This window comes from Nothobranchius furzeri, chromosome 18 (genome assembly GCF_043380555.1).
Source record: "Nothobranchius furzeri strain GRZ-AD chromosome 18, NfurGRZ-RIMD1, whole genome shotgun sequence".
NCBI classification, from domain to species: domain Eukaryota; kingdom Metazoa; phylum Chordata; class Actinopteri; order Cyprinodontiformes; family Nothobranchiidae; genus Nothobranchius; species Nothobranchius furzeri.
In genome coordinates this window covers 7,635,001-7,651,308 of record NC_091758.1, presented here as the reverse complement: position 1 = coordinate 7,651,308, position 16,308 = coordinate 7,635,001, and the positions used below count along the sequence as shown (strand labels likewise).

The 16,308-nt window shown below is 43.7% G+C and overlaps 1 protein-coding gene across 3 annotated transcripts in view; it reads right to left on the bottom strand.

The window, feature by feature from the left end:
* LOC107391662 (neuronal PAS domain-containing protein 3) overlaps positions 1–16,308 on the bottom strand; it is a 388,161-nt gene that overhangs the window by 16,424 nt on the left and 355,429 nt on the right. For all 3 annotated transcript variants that reach the window (XM_070546901.1, XM_070546902.1, XM_070546903.1), the window contains 3 exons: positions 11,782–11,900; positions 10,061–10,254; positions 6,128–6,234 (listed from right to left, as the gene is read on the bottom strand). In XM_070546901.1, coding sequence (XP_070403002.1) covers positions 6,128–6,234; positions 10,061–10,254; positions 11,782–11,900 — 420 coding nt within the window. The remainder of the gene's footprint in view (positions 1–6,127; positions 6,235–10,060; positions 10,255–11,781; positions 11,901–16,308) is intronic.

Here is a 16,308-nt window from a genome sequence, read left to right as displayed (position 1 = left end):
TGCAAAGCTGTTAAAAAATGAGTAAAGTTGATCTTTAACGTGACCCTGTGTTGCTCTTCTCCATTAAACACAGACAACATAAAATCTATGGGACCAAAATGCAGGAATGAATGTCAAATAAGACAAAATATTACTGCTAATAGAATTACCACTTTTGGAGCCATTTGGAGCCTTGCTGAAATTGTCCTTAGAGTTCTGTAAACACAAATGTTGAAAATAATCAAAAATTTTGAGTAGGTGACAAAAGTTTTCGTAACTCAAATGTGTTGAGTTAGTTCAACCTTTTCTTTATTTTAAGTATAAAGAACTCAAACTTTTTAATTAAACTGACAAAAACATTTTTAGTGAGCATAACTTAAATGAATCAATAAAGATCAACTTAACTTGAATAAGTACTATTAACAAAAAATAATTTATTATTTTATTTTTCTATATTAATCTATTCATCTTCATGTCATCTGATAAACAGACTTATATATTTCTTAAAATATTTGTGGATTCATATAAAAAACAAGCACAAATAAGCAATTTTGGTGGATTTCAGGCACCATAAAGGACTGATGGGTGAGGTGCATTATGGGTAGTCATGTTTTTAGTTATTTTGTTCTATTTTGGGGTGTTTATGCATGTTTATTGTGAGGGATTGTTGTTCTTGGTTATTACTTCACTCAGTATTGCAAATGTGGTGTTATTTTTTGTTTGATGTTGGTACCATAAGTGAGGAGGTTGGTCAAAGAAACGAGCACGTTGTACTGTTCCACTTCAATTATTCCTGTGGTGGTTCACACCAGATGCATTTGACTTGGCTTTGGGTGTTCCACTCTCAATGGCTGTCAGCATCAATGGGTCTGTGTGTGAGTCACGTGCAGTTAGCAGCATATCTGGGTTAGTATAGAATGTAACCAGTTACACCAAAAACGTTTGAGTTATATCCACTTATCAAGTTTGAGTAACAAAAAATAAACATTTTGAGTATAATTTCTGAATAATATGAGTTGAAAAAAGTTGAAAATATTGAGTGAATTACTCCCTAATTATAAGTCGAGGGACGTCAATATTTATAAGATAACATTGAGATATTTTAAGGCAACTGCTAATGTAATTTTTATTTGATGTAAACTTAAAATATTTAAAAACATCACTTAAATATTTTTGTATAATCTGTTCCAAAATAAGTTTTGAGTTCTGTGAACTTATTAAGGTTTACAGTTTACTACTATGAAAACTGGACCACTGCCTGATATTATTTGCTTTTATTCTTTAATTAGAGCCTTGTTTGGTTGTAATGTCTTGTGAATGCGCTTTATAAATAAAATTGGATTGGAGATTAAAGTGATAAAGTGAATGTGTGCTCTGCTCTGTTGCAGCAGGACAGAAACCTTTCAGCTGCTGCTGCTGCCGAGGTTCTGCTCAGGGAAGCATTTGAAAACGTAGAAATGTGACAGAAAAATCACCGAGCGATGCTGCTGGTTCTGTCTCCATACCATGTGTGTGAGTGTGTGTGTGTGTGTGTGTGTGTGTGTGTGTGTGTGTGTTTTATCCATCATGTGTATGTGTGTGTGTGTGTGTGTGTGTGTGTGTGTGTGTGTGTGTTTTATCCATCATGTGTATGTGTGTGAGTGTGTGTGTGTGTTTTTTATCCATCCTGTGTGTGTGTGAGTGTGTGTGTGTGTTTTATCCATCATGTGTGTGAGTGAGTGTGTGTGTGTTTTATCCATCCTGTGTGTGTGTGTTTTATCCATCATGTGTGTGTGAGTGTGTGTGTGTGTTTTATCCATCTGGTGTGTGTGTGAGTGTGTGTGTGTGTTTTATCCATCATGTGTGTGTGTGAGTGTGTGTGTGTGTTTTATCCATCATGTGTGTGAGTGAGTGTGTGTGTGTTTTATCCATCATGTGTGTGAGTGAGTGTGTGTGTGTTTTATCCATCCTGTGTGTGTGTGAGTGTGTGTGTGTGTGTTTTATCCATCATGTGTGTGTGTGTGTGTGTTTTATCCATCATGTGTGTGTGTGAGTGTGTGTGTGTGTTTTATCCATCATGTGTGTGTGTGTGTGTGTGTGTGTGTTTTATCCATCATGTGTGTGAGTGAGTGTGTGTGTGTTTTATCCATCCTGTGTGTGTGTGAGTGTGTGTGTGTGTTTTATCCATCATGTGTGTGTGTGTGTGTGTGTGTGTGTGTTTTATCCATCATGTGTGTGTGTGTGTGTGTGTGTGTGTTTTATCCATCATGTGTGTGAGTGAGTGTGTGTGTGTTTTATCCATCCTGTGTGTGTGTGAGTGTGTGTGTGTGTTTTATCCATCATGTGTGTGTGTGTGTGTGTGTGTGTGTGTGTTTTATCCATCATGTGTGTGTGTGAGTGTGTGTGTGTGTTTTATCCATCATGTGTGTGTGTGAGTGTGTGTGTGTGTTTTATCCATCCTGTGTGTGTTTGAGTGCGTGTGTGTGTTTTATCCATCATGTGTGTGTGTGTGTGTGTGTGTGTGTGTTTTATCCATCATGTTTGTGTGTGAGTGCGTGTGTGTGTTTTATCCATCATGTGTGTGTGTGTGTGTGTGTGTGTGTGTGTGTGTGTGTTTTATCCATCATGTGTGTGTGTGAGTGTGTGTGTGTTTTTTCCATGAGTGTGGAGTCGCTTCAGAGAGATGAGCTCGACTGAAACGCCCTCAGGCTTGAACCAACCAAGTTTTTTTTCTGTTTTTTTTGTTAAAATTTAATTTTGCTGAATCTTGTTTTGTTTTAATAAAACATTAATGTGCTTATTTTTCTTTCATCTGTTGTTTTATTGTTGAAATAATCAGTCAACCCTTTCCTATAAGTTCATTCAGCCTCCTATTAACCTACATTATAGTTGAGTTTATGTTTTGATATTCTGCTCCTGAATCATCTTTCCCATAACTTCAAACACAAATCTCCTCCGTGGAAGCGGCTGTAACCTCTACATTCATCTTTCTGTAACTTTGCTCTAAAATGTATGAGTTTCTGCTCGTTTCTTATAAAAATCCACTGAAAATGGAAATCCTTGGTTTAGTATTCTAGTGGGAATTATAATTAAAACGATAATTAAATAATCCTTTTTACAGTTGTGTTTCCTTCAGCATGCAGTTGTTTAGTGATGCTTCCTTTGTGAACACATGACATTCACCTTTTTAAATCCTCCAGCCGGTCTCGTTTCTGCACCAGTGTTTCAGTTTCTTCCAGTTCTTGGAGTAAATGCAACCTTCTCCTTTCATCCTCTCCTTTTTTCTCATTTTCTCTCAACAGATCCCTCTTTTCTGATCCCTCTGTTTTATCTGCCAGTTCCCCCTTCTTCTTCTGGCTCTGACGTGGCGTTCAGAGTGGAAACCGGGACAGGCTGACTTTGAGATCTGACCTGAGCTAAGACCTGCTGTCAGCTGGTAATGATAGAGACTTAGAGAGTGACGCCTCCTCACAGAGAAGGATCATACCGCATTCAGCACTTAAAAGAAGCCTTTTAAAATTTAGATCCCTGTTCAGAGAACAGGCTACTCCTCTAAAATGCACATCGATCGACTGCCTAACATCTCAACTCCTGCAGCAATGAACAAAAAAGAGCGCAGGTGCAGAGAGACGCACAACGTCCACATGGAGCTGGGATTATTTAAATAATATGATTACAATTCAGATGGCTGGAATGCAAATACGAGACATTTATTGATGCGTCTTTCCCGCTCTGCTCCTCGTGTTCCACACTACAATACTTTAAAGGCAACTTACTGAAATGACGTAAACTGCATTTCCCTGCACACGTGTTAAAAGTGCCGTCACGCTGCAGCATCCAGTGAGCGAGGCAGGTTGATGGGCCTGAGAGTTTGTTGGGCTGCTGCTTCAGAATCAGCTTCAACACAACCACCAGCATGATGATAAAGTAAGGAAACAGATCTGAGAACAGCCTGACCATGCTCCACTTGGCAGGGTGGATGAAGGGAGGGAAGAGGAGATGCAGACCACCTCTTGCACCCCCATGTCTCAAAGCCTCATTTTCACAGAAGAAATTAATTTTGAAAGAGGAAGAATGAAACGAGCAGCGGCGGTAACTGAAGGTGCGGTATTAGAATACGCCCCACTAAAACCGAGTCATTTAAACCGCTGGCAGCCTGCTCGCCTCGCTGACCTCCCATTTTTACTGCAGATAGAAATAATCTTCCTCAATATTTCACATCCGTTTTTCATGTTTTCCACACATCCTTACCTAACCCTGCTCGTTCTGTTTGACCCTTCTGGGCCAACGTAGAGGCCCTTCCTGATTGTGCCTCTGATTCTGCAGAGCTCAGGAACTTCTGGAGCAGAACGGCAGAAAGTTTCAGGTTCAGACCCGCTACTAGTTAATCAGGTGTCTTCTTCCACAGGAATATGTCACTTTTTAAAATTATTATTAAGGCAGAAAGTCTGTTTCCTGCCATGTTATTGCCTTGTGAGGCACATATTGAGCAAAGTGTATCATTACATTATTTACTAATATGGAAATACATTAGAAGATTGTTTTGAGAAAACTCGATTAATGGTCTATTTGATGCAAAACTGATGAATGTATGAATGTATGAATGGATGAATGGATGGGTGAGTGTCTGAGACGATGGATGGATGGACAGACTGATGGATGGATAGATTCAATTAAATTCAATTCTATTCAGTTAAGCTTATTTTTAAAGCACCAAATCAGGACCAGAGTCGTTTCAAGGACCTTCACACAATAAACATTCCAATACAGGTCAGTTCATTAAGCCAATCAGTAACAAGTTTCCTACATAAGGAACCCAGCAGGTTGCATCAAGTCACTGACTAGTGTCAGAGTCTTTACAGCAATCCTCATACTAAGCAAGCATGCAGCGACAGTGGAGAGGAAAACTCCCTTTTAACAGGAAGAAACCTCCAGAGGATCCTGATGAATGGGTTCATTGACAGACGGATGCCTGGATGGATGGATAGATGAATTGATGGATGGATGAATGAATAGATGGACTGACACATGGATGGGTGGGTAGATGGGCTCTAGTCCACCTGTGATTGAACAGAACAAAGTGGGTACCAATGATGGGTGTTCCAAGCACGCTGACCCATGTTGTCACAGAGAGAAACTCCTCAAGCCTGCTGCTGTTTCTCTGCTAGCACTTCTGAATGAGCGGCGTGTGTGTGTGTGTGTGTGTGTGTGTGTGTGTGTGTGAGTTTTCTAATCAATAGCTTTGACAAAAGTGATGCTTCCTCTCTGACAAGAAACAAACATTCCCATTTTCACTGAATGTAGCAGCTGTTTTAAAACTCTAAAAATAGAATCTGCAGACTGTAGAGTTTACTTTACTTATAAAGAATAACATCAACAAACTCCTTAAGGCACTGTTGGCTAACCCATCATAAACAGCCTGTAGACTATTGGCGCTCACTAGCGTCAGCTCTGCCCATGTGCAGCCGCGTTCGTTCCACACTGCCTTAGGAATGCGAACATTACTGAGCACATGGGTGGTCTGTGATGTAATGAGCACATCTCGGAGCGTGTGGGTGGGGCAGAAGATGACGGAGAAGTCTGTGGTGTTTCCATTATTAAACAAAAACAGCCTGAGCAGTCTTGCTTTTGGAAACAGACTCCGATATAGCATCCTGCTTTGCTGTGTCTGGCAGCTCTGTGTGTGTGTGTGTGTGTGTGTGTGTGTGTGTGTGTGTGTGTGTGTGTGTGTGTGTGTGTGTGTGTGTGTGCACTCACAGCAGAGAGGCAGAGGAAAACGGCTTCAGTCAGAGGCTCGTTAACTCCACAGCATCCAGAATGATAATGAATCACATGCGGGAAGCCCCTGCAAGCGGATCTATCCACCAATCGGAGGCTCCCACTAATGCTAGGTGTGCTTTTGAGCCAGCCAATCAGTCAGCAGCACCAGGTGTGTTGGACCAGTTCGGCTTCCGTTCCTCGAGAAGACTGCTGAAAGGACGTTGGCTTGCACACGGGAAACTCTAAAGCTACCTAAATGAGAAAACGTCCAGTACGGTCCAGGCAGAGTGGAGAGGATGCTAACGGCCTTTGGTGATCTAATCCCCGTTCCCCAGTGCACACCACTGAAACAATTTTAAGAATTCTTATTTCCAAGTTTCTGGTTAAATGCTCACAAACCAGTACTCACAGTCTAGATGACACTGTCTAATGCCCTCCACATCTTCTGCATGAATTAGCTGGTAGCACCGTTTGCCCACTATGTCCACCGGAGTCAGGTCCATGTAATCGCTGATCCTGAAATCAAAGGTTTTCATTCGTTCAGCATTAAACACCAACTCACTGCAATGCATCACCACTTACATAAATGAGGTGAAATTGGTTTTTTTACTTGCTTTTATGTATTTTTATGAGTTTCTGATGATAAAGAACAAGTAAATTATGAGCTAACGTGGACAACAGAAGTAACATGCATCAAGTATTAAATGACATCAGCATGCAGGTGAGTGACGTTAAATCATTGAATCAATAATTAATATTATAGAACAAATAATTAATTTATACAAATGTCACTAAATGGAGGAATTTTTACACATAAAACTCTTCAGCCTGAGTTCATGAAAACATTTTAAAAGTTAGGCTGTAATTGTGAGATTTATTTTTCAAAAGGTCAACAGCAAATATCAAAAGGACCTCCAGAGGCTACATCTTTTCCGTTAGCAGGTTTTGTCGATAAGCTTGAAAATAAGTTTTAAAGTTTAGCGAACAAAAGCTACAGCTAACTTTTATGAAAGATGAGTAAATATGTAAAAATAAAACAGTTTCACTCTTCACTTTATTTATTATTATTTATTTTTGTCAAAACTTCAAACTGGACAAAAAAAAATCAAAACTGTTCATTAAAGGCCAGTAAAGCCACCACGACGGCTGTCGCTGACTGTCTGCCGCAGAGGTAACGCACATCAGCTCTGAAAGGTTTAATTTGGACAAATTTGCCACGGGACAGACAGAACCATTTCCAGCTTCATTCTGATAGAAGGTGGTTGAAAAAGACTAATGTCCACCAGGCAGATAACAGCACACTATGTTCTTTAGGAATAAAACATCCTCCCATTTTCTCATTCTCTTAGAAACTCATCCTGCAAATGGATCTATAATGGAAGCGACGCTTGTCACATCCCACAGAGACGACGTCTGTCGCTCCACACTGAATATCATCATCTGCCTTGCATTGTATCCCTTTTTCCACCCACAAAAAGCAATCTGTCTACTATCATTTCCCTCCACTTTTTTATTATAAAACATGAAGGGTGATTTTTTCAGTTTGCCTGATATGAATCTTTTCAGTCAGCCAGTTAACTCCTGCACAAGATCCTGATGCTTATCTGCTTCATCTGGACAGAGAAAAGGAGACGGGACCATCAGAGGCATATTTGGCTGTTAAACCAGGCAGGATTGGGTCAGATTCCTCATGAATAACAGCTCAAATCAGGAAATGCTGATCTTCTTAAAAACAGATATGACATACGAATGCAGGAACAACTGGTCCAACTTGCATTGCTGGGCTCTTTGAAAACATAGAAATTTAGAGTTGCCCTTTACCTAAAGTCTGGACAAATTATTGAAGCCACCCTCAGAGCTGTGCTGATGTTGTTGGCGTCCCTTCCTTCTGTGTTTATCTGCAGGCAGCGGAGGATGATGTCGCCCTCTGCTGCCCGCGCCCTCGTCAGTGACGCAGTCCCCTTTGTGATCGTGTAGACTCCATCGTCTGTTCATGGGTCCGTGCCCACGTCTCCTTATTTGTATGGCTTCCTAAACCCACCTTTTATATTTGTTGTTCTGTGTTTATGATCCGTGTACCGTCCCAGTACTACGGTTTTCCCTTGTGAAGTGCTCTTTTACGGCTGATTTCTTTATTGGACTTTCGGCTTCCTGTTTAGCCGCTCTTGTGTGTCTTAAGTTTGTTTCTTTCTCACATTCCTTCTATGTTCTATTGTTCGTGTGCTGCGTTGGCATCCTGTTGCCCCTATGTATGTTTTATTGCAGAGTTTGCATGGGATTTCAGAAATGACTCCATATTTGTGTCCTGCTGATACCTTGTCCTGTGGGTGTACAGGGGTCTCATTTATCAAACACTGAGTAGAATCCTTACTAAAACCGTACTTAAGCTCAGCGAAAAAAAGTACTTACGCCAAGCAGGTTTGTGATCTATCAAACATGGAGTACACACAGCTGCACGCAATCTCAGCTTCATAAATCAGAGACTATCTAGAAAGGTTCTCAGCTGCATTTTAGTCACACACCCCCTCACCACGCCCACTTACTGACATAAATAGTCAATGCAAAGTGCCTTGTGGATCTCATGCATATACATAAGCCGGCTGTTGCAGCGCTCCGCCAAGGAGATGGCGACCGTAGATCAAGGCAGATCAAGGAAGCGTAATTTCACAGAAGCAGAAGCTGAGGTACCTGTGGGTGAGGTGGAGAAATGAAAGGAAGTGCTTTTGCAAAACAAATAAGTGAAAATCCACGGAGTGGCACAGCGTTGTTGAAGCCGTCAATGTTATGAATTCTTCAGAGAGATCTGTGGCGGATATAAAAGAATGGTCCAATCGGGATTCAGTCCCCAGACTCCCGGGTGAAAGTCATGCACGCTAACCAGTCACCCAAACGGAGATCTCCCTTGTACAAGTAGCCAGGGTGCATGATCAATCTGGTCTCAGTGACAGGACACACACACTGACATTCTGTCTCAATCTGTCCCCCTGCTGATATTCTGCATTCCGTACTCTGCGCTTCAGAATGTGTGTGTGTCTGTGTGTGTTAGTGTGCGCACATGTGTGTGTACGCGCACATGTGGGGGGTCTTGTTCTGTGTGAAAACGAAGCAGTACAAGTGATAATGCTGCAGGATTTCATAATTGTATCCTTCTCAGCAGCAGCACTGCAGGAGCTCTCCATCTCCAGCATGCGTGTAAGCCAGGTCCTTAGTCAGCTCAAAGCTGCGCACATTTTTCCGCTAAGTTTTCTTTCATAAATCCCAAAGTTTGCGTGGAAAGTTGCTTACGCAGTTTTCCGACCCCGTTCTGTGCGTAAGCAAGCTTGATAAATGAGGCCCCTGAGCTTTTTCTGTTATGTGTGGTTTTGTTGGTGTGTTTATGTCGTGTTTTTTCATTGTTGGAGGGCGCGGGCAGCAGAGGGGGACAGAAGGAATGACGCTACCAACATCAGCACAGCTCTGTGGATGGCTTCAGTAATTAGCTGAAACTTTAGCAAAACAATGTAAAGAACAACGCTTTTTTTCTGTGTTTTAAAGAACCAAGAAATGCAAGTTGACACAGAATGGACGTACAGAAGATGTCTAAAATTTTTGGGATCTGGCGCATATCTCATTAACTCCAAAGGTCTGTTGGGTCCTGTAAATGACCCAAATAGTTCTGTAAGGGTCACTGCCTTTTAACCCCTGAACATTAACCAGCAGAGTTTCCTGTAAATCCTCAGTAGGGTCCTGTTAGTACATCTGTAGGGTCCTGTAAGTACCCCTGCCCCTGTAAGTAATCCTGTACAGTATCAGAACCCCTGTAGTGTCCTGTTAGTACAACTGTAGGGTCCTGTAAGTACCCCTGCCCCTGACCGAACCCCTGTAGAGTTCTGTAAATGCTCAGTAGGGTCCTTTAAGGGCCCCAGCCCCCCATGAGTACCCCTGTAGATTCCAATGAAAGCCCCATAGTTTTCCAACAGGTATACAATGGAGTCCTCACAAGTACACTTTACTGCTCTTGCAGGTAAACTGCAAATACCTCCAGAGGGTCCAGATTAATAGACCTGTATATAGTCGGTACATGCCCATTAGGTTAGAAGAAGGAATGTAGCCCAGGAGGTATGGTACCATGCAGAAACACATTGGTAGGGTCTCCCTGTCTTTTTTAAACCTAGGGTGGCTATGTCACTATCTCTACTGCAACAAAGCCTTGTAAGTCCTACAGGGGTGTCCTAACCTGTGAGTATTCTATAGAGAAGCTGAAAAAAACAGGGCAGGGGTCTGCCCTCTGTGATTCTGGAGCCACATGTTTTATTTATGCACAGGATGAGAACATTTCACTTAAACAAAAAGCTAATTTTACCTGTTCTCACAGTAGACAATCTTCAGGTCCATGTTGACTCTGGTGACAAACATCTGACAGTCGATTCGAACCTCATTAATTGTTGGCGGTGGGAGAGCATGAGCTACCACCACCATTCCCATGATCTGATTGGGCACGGAGCGACTGTGCGTCAGAGCCATCCTGATACGCAGACGACCTGTGATGTGAATCACCTGGAGAGGAAAACAACACAGATCAAAGCCAAGACGAGCAATATCCCAGAAGAGTGGACTCCCTAAAAACAGTCACACAATAAACCACCTGTTAATGTGTTTAGGACCTGACTTATGCTGCAGATACCTGGTGCCAGATGACTTCTGGGTACTTTAACAGTGCTTTGTCAGTATTTATAACAACTATGGATGTGCAGACCGACCTTATTGTTCTACAGCATCAATGCATCTAATCCAGCAGTCTGCTCATATGCATCAAACACTTAGGAATACATTTCAAACAGGTGGGAGTGAGCGCATCAGTGGGACTAGATCTAACTTTATTCGTCAAACAATAGTTGCATCCTATCCATGTAATGATGTGATTTTTGAGACATATGTACCTTTATCTTTATTTCCAGTCCAACATCCGAGCATCATCCACATGTATCCATGCCTCGCTTTAAAAATACTTTAACATGTGAAGTTTTCTCTGTGTACTCCCACCCACAGCACAAAAACACCTGAGGTGAGGTTGTGTACTGGACCTGCAACGCCCGATAGCTACAGAACTACAGTACATTTTATTTCTATAGCACTCATCACAGACATGGACTCGCAAAGTGCTTCACAAAGAACAAAACAAAATAAAACATAATGATCTCAAAACAGAAGTAGATTAACAGAAAAAATAATCATGAAACAAATGAAAGATGATTAAAAATTTGAGTTAAAATGAAGGAAATAGAAGCTTTTTGTGAAAGCAGCTTCAAATAAAAGGGTCTTCAGCTGTTTGTAAGAGTGTTGCGAGTGTCGTAAGGATACACGAAGAACATTCCAGAGTCAGGGTGCAACAGTCTGGAAAGAACCGATCGCCTCGACTTTTGTGTCTGGTCTTTGGAACTTCTAGAAGGTTCTGGTGGGTGGACCTGAGCGCTCGGGTTGGAGCATAAGGCTTTAACAGTTCAGTAATATAGGGAGGAGCTTGACCATGTAGAGCCCTGAAAGTTCTAGTCAGGACTCTAAAATGACCTCTAAAGTTAACGGGTAACCAGTGCAGAGACATCAGAACAGGAGTGATGTGTGCTCTTCTGTTTGCTCCAGTTAGGAGCCTCGCTGCAGAGTTCTGGACCAACTGAAGGTGGTCAAGGGCTTTTTTGTTAAAACACGTGAGGAGTGAAGGGGTTTTTAATTGCTTCACACTGCTGAAACTCCAACTCTCCAAACACTCTCTTAAACACCAGCACAGATTACGTCAGATTACGTCAGATTAAACGAGCCAACCCATAGAACTTTACAGGACAGTCCAATATGGGTCCTGAAGGTGTCACTATCCAGCATGTTTTACTTCCAACATACCTGAGTCAATGGTTACTTCACCAGGTAATCGAGTTCTGCAGGATCCTGTTCATCATCTAAAGATGAAACTCAGGTTTGTTGAAGCTGAGAAGCCTCTAGAACATTCTGGATAGGGGCCCTCGAGGACCAGGAAAGCACAGCACTCAGTTTCAGTTAGTGACGTAGTCCTAGGTGGTGTGTTCAACTCACTTTATATCCTGAGGACTTGATGTGCACTCCTCTCTTGGTGAGCGTAGACTTCATCCGGATGAAGAAGGATCGCTCAAGAGTATTATCAGGTGCTAGCAGGCTGGGACTGTTGGATTCCACTGTTAAACACACAACACATAGAACCACAGGTAAGACCGTGTGCGTGTGTGTGTGTGTGTGTGTGTGTGTGTGTGTGTGTGTGCTGGGTAAACTCGTGTTAGGCTTGTTTTGTTTCTGTAAAAACTCCAAATTAAGATTTTTTTTAACGTTTAAGTCACAACAATCAGACAAATTGGATGAGAACATTTTAAATAAAGAACATTTATCGACTAAATTAAAGCTGAGAATAAACTGAGGATTTCATTTAAAGTTATTTATTCACATGTACCCCATTACTGCAGAGCATTAATGAGAAGAAATGTTTTCATTTGACCAAACTACTGGACTCATTCTCAGCAAATGTACGACTCTAATCAGAGTACACACAAAAATACATATTTTCTTTTAGCTGAATTTATCAGCCAATTATAACTGCTGTCAACATATGTATTATGTCAAAGTTTAGGTTGTTTAATTTATCCAAATGTGAAAATAAACCAGAAAACAAAGTCAGAAAACCTCAAAAACAAATGAACTCTGAAAGCTGTAAGCCTCTTTATCATGAGCATGAAAGTATTGTGTGTTTTCTAACTTCTCGTCACTTTATTTAAAATGCAAAAGTCAGATCACTGGCCTTCCGTTACACAACACACACTGTGTGAAAACAAGAGTTCCCTTCAACTCTACAAGTGGCTTCCAACGAGGAGGCAGCAGCTACTGAAGGTGAGACGCTCCACCCATCGGCTGATGTCACATCCCAATCCCAGTTGGAACATCTCCCTTCATCTGCCAAAGACTTGGGCAGAAGCAGAAGATCCACCCTAATGTACAAATACACTAGTAAACATCTTTATTTTGTAATTTGTGTCACGGTCTGAGGTATTTCCCTGCTGTCACTCCCTGTCTTTTGAGTTTCCCTCTGCAGGTGGGCGTGTCTGGAGGTGACCAAGCTGCAGCAGATCTGCTCATCAGCTGGCCAGGGGTATTTAAGCAGCTGGGAGACTCCTACACTTCGCTGGATGATTACTCTACCTGTACAAACCTACACACTCATCTCTGACTGGCAGAACTCTGGAGCCCACACCATTTGGATCTCCAACTCCGCTCGTCTCTCAGCCTCTTCCCTGGCCAGACCCGCCTCCAGCTGCCCACCTAACCTCCCTGGACCTCCCCAAGCTCAGCTCCCTCCACGTCTCTTTTCTGGATCTCAGTCCCTGCTACCCAGACCGGACCACTCCTCCCTCAAACCAGTTCCCACCTCTCCAAGACCGTAAGTCCTCCACATAAGCCTGATTCCCTGTTCCATCCGCAAATTGGATCTAACTCCGATCTGTCCACAGTTTTTCCCGCACCAGCTTCCTCGTGCAAGAACTCAGCTACGTTTACGCTGCTTCCTTGGTTTCCCTTTTAAATAAATTCTTATTTAAAACATTTTACACCGTCTCAGATCTGATTCTGTATGTCGTGGGTTAGATTCCTTCACCACAACATGACAGAATCATCCAGCCATTCCTCTAACCTCAGTACAGAATCAGTTCCCTCTGTCGTTTCCGCCACCCTAGCTCAGCACAGTGATTCACTCCAAGCTCTGTCTGATCAACTCTCCCACACTAACCACACCTTGTTTGAAGTTGGAACGATGGTAAAGGAATTAAGCCACAGACTCACCTCCCCGGAGCAAGCCTCATCCCCCGCTCAGAGTCTGCCCGGACCCGTTCTTCCTGCACCATCCAGTCTGCCCAGCTTCCGGGTCGCGACCTCTCCTCCACCGGAGACGTTTGACGGCAACCGGGAGGTTTGTCGAGGTTTTCTCCTCCAATGCCAGCTGGCTTTCCAGCGATCTCCGGAGTCTTTTTACACCGATGAAATTAAGATCTCCTACATCATCGGTCTTCTACGAGGTAAGGCACTCCGGTGGGCGGAGGCAAAAAGCCGGAACCCGTACTTCCTTAAGAGTCCGTTGGATGAGTTTCTGGCGGATTTTAAAATGACTTTTGACAAGCCTGAGTCAGCGGCTGAAGTGGCCAGACAGATTTGGAGCTTACGTCAAGGGAAGCTCTCAATCGCGGATTTTGCCATAGAGTTTCGGACCCTAGCCGCCACTTCCACCCTCGATGAAGCCTCACTTAAGGGGGCGTTCACCCAGGCTCTTAACGAGCAGCTTCAGGATCAACTCGCTTTCTGCCAGGAACCACCTGATCTCGAGAGCCTTATCGCACTGTGCAGTAGGATGGAGAAGAGACATAAGGTACGCCAAAGAGGTAACAACTTCCCCTTACCTTCTCGCCTTAACTGTCCGCAAAATGTGTATCCAGCAGCTCCAGCTCCGCCCCCCAGTGAGCCCATGCAGATTGGTCGAGCTAGATTAACCCAAGAGGAGAGAAACAAGCGCATGAGTTCAGGGGCGTGTTTGTATTGCGGCATGTCTGGACATTTTGTGGCCAACTGCCCCAAGCAGTTAAACTCCAGGTCCCATCAGTAGCCCCGAGAGTACTGGTGGGAGGTTATCGGTCAGATTCAAACTCTCGGTGTTTGCTGGAATGTTCTCTGTCACATAATCACATTACTCTTCCCTCTCTCGCATTAGTTGACTCTGGCTGTGAATTAAATCTTCTTGACCAACAGCTAGTGGAGCAACTCCTGGTTACCACTTTCCCTCTACAAACACCCTACCGTGTATCCTCTCTGGACGGAGGCTCCCTCACCTCTATCACTCACAAGACTGCACCCATCCGCCTTATGACGTCAGGTAACCACAGTGAAGAACTCACCTTTTTTGTATTTCCTTCCCCTCAGTCTCCTGTGGTCCTGGGTCATCCCTGGCTTAAGAACCATAACCCCCGTATTAACTGGGTCACAAACCAAGTGGAAATGTGGAGCAATAACTGTCATTTAACCTGTTTGGGACCAGCCCGTTCTAGTTCCGAGCCTCGAGCCCTGAAGACCACACCACCCGACCTCACCGGGGTTCCGCCTGAATATCACGACCTCCAGCAGGTATTTTCTAAACATAAAGCGTCCTCATTACCACCTCACCGCCCTTACGATTGTGCTATAGATCTTCTTCCTGCAGCACCTCTTCCCTCTAGCCGTCTCTACAGCATCTCCAAGCCTGAACGTGAAAGTATGGAAAAGTACATCTCCGAGTCCCTGGCATCCGGCATAATTCGGCCTTCCACCTCTCCTCTGGGTGCTGGCTTCTTCTTTGTCTCCAAGAAGGACGGCACCCTGAGGCCTTGCATCGACTACCGCGGTTTAAACCAAATCACGGTGAGAAACAAGTATCCATTACCCTTACTGTCATCCACTTTTGAACCCATACAAGATGCGACCATATTCACTAAGCTGGATCTTAGAAATGCTTACCATCTGGTTCGCATCAGAGAGGGAGATGAGTGGAAGACGGCTTTCAAAACACCAATAGGACATTTTGAGTATTTAGTCATGCCTTTTGGCCTCACGAACGCACCTGCCGTTTTTCAGAACCTGGTTAACACTGTTTTGAGTGACTACCTGAACAAGTTTGTCACAGTATATCTGGATGACATTTTGATTTTTTCGAGGACCCCCGAGGAACACACTGGTCATGTCCGAGCCGTTCTCCAACGCCTACTCGAGAATCGGCTCTACGTTAAGGCGGAGAAATGCGAGTTTCATGCCCCATCTGTTAAGTTTCTGGGTTTCGTACTGGAGAGTGGAAGGCTGGGACCTGACCCCGAAAAGGTGCAGGCAGTTAAAGACTGGCCAACTCCTTCCACACGCAAACAGCTACAGAGATTTTTGGGTTTCGCAAATTTCTATCGTCGGTTTATTAAAGGGTACAGCCAGATAGCCGCCCCTTTAACACAACTAACCTCAGTTAAGAGGCCTTTCATTTGGGATGCTGAAGCCTCCAGGAGTTTCTGTGACTTAAAGGAGAGGTTCATTCAGGCACCTATTCTCACCCGTCCAGACCCTGCAAAGCAGTTTACTCTCGAGGTTGACGCCTCGGACACTGGAGTCGGGGCTGTGCTTTCTCAAACCTCCCCCACAGATCACCGCCTCCATCCCTGCGCCTTCTTCTCACGGCGTCTCTCTCCTGCCGAGAGAAATTACGATGTGGGAGATCGTGAGCTCCTAGCTGTGAAACTCGCCTTGGAGGAGTGGAGGCACTGGCTGGAGGGAGCTGAGCATCCCATTGTGATATGGACGGATCATAAAAATCTCTCCTACCTCAAAGAAGCTAAGAGACTCAACCCACGTCAATCCAGGTGGGCCCTGTTCTTCTCACGTTTTCACTTTATCATTTCCTACAGACCAGGCAACAAGAACATCAAGCCCGACGCTCTCTCACGACAGTTCTCGGTGAATTCGGATCCCGAGCCCACTACCATCATACCACCGGATTGTGTCCTGGGAGCCGTTACCTGGGAGATACGGGATCAGGTG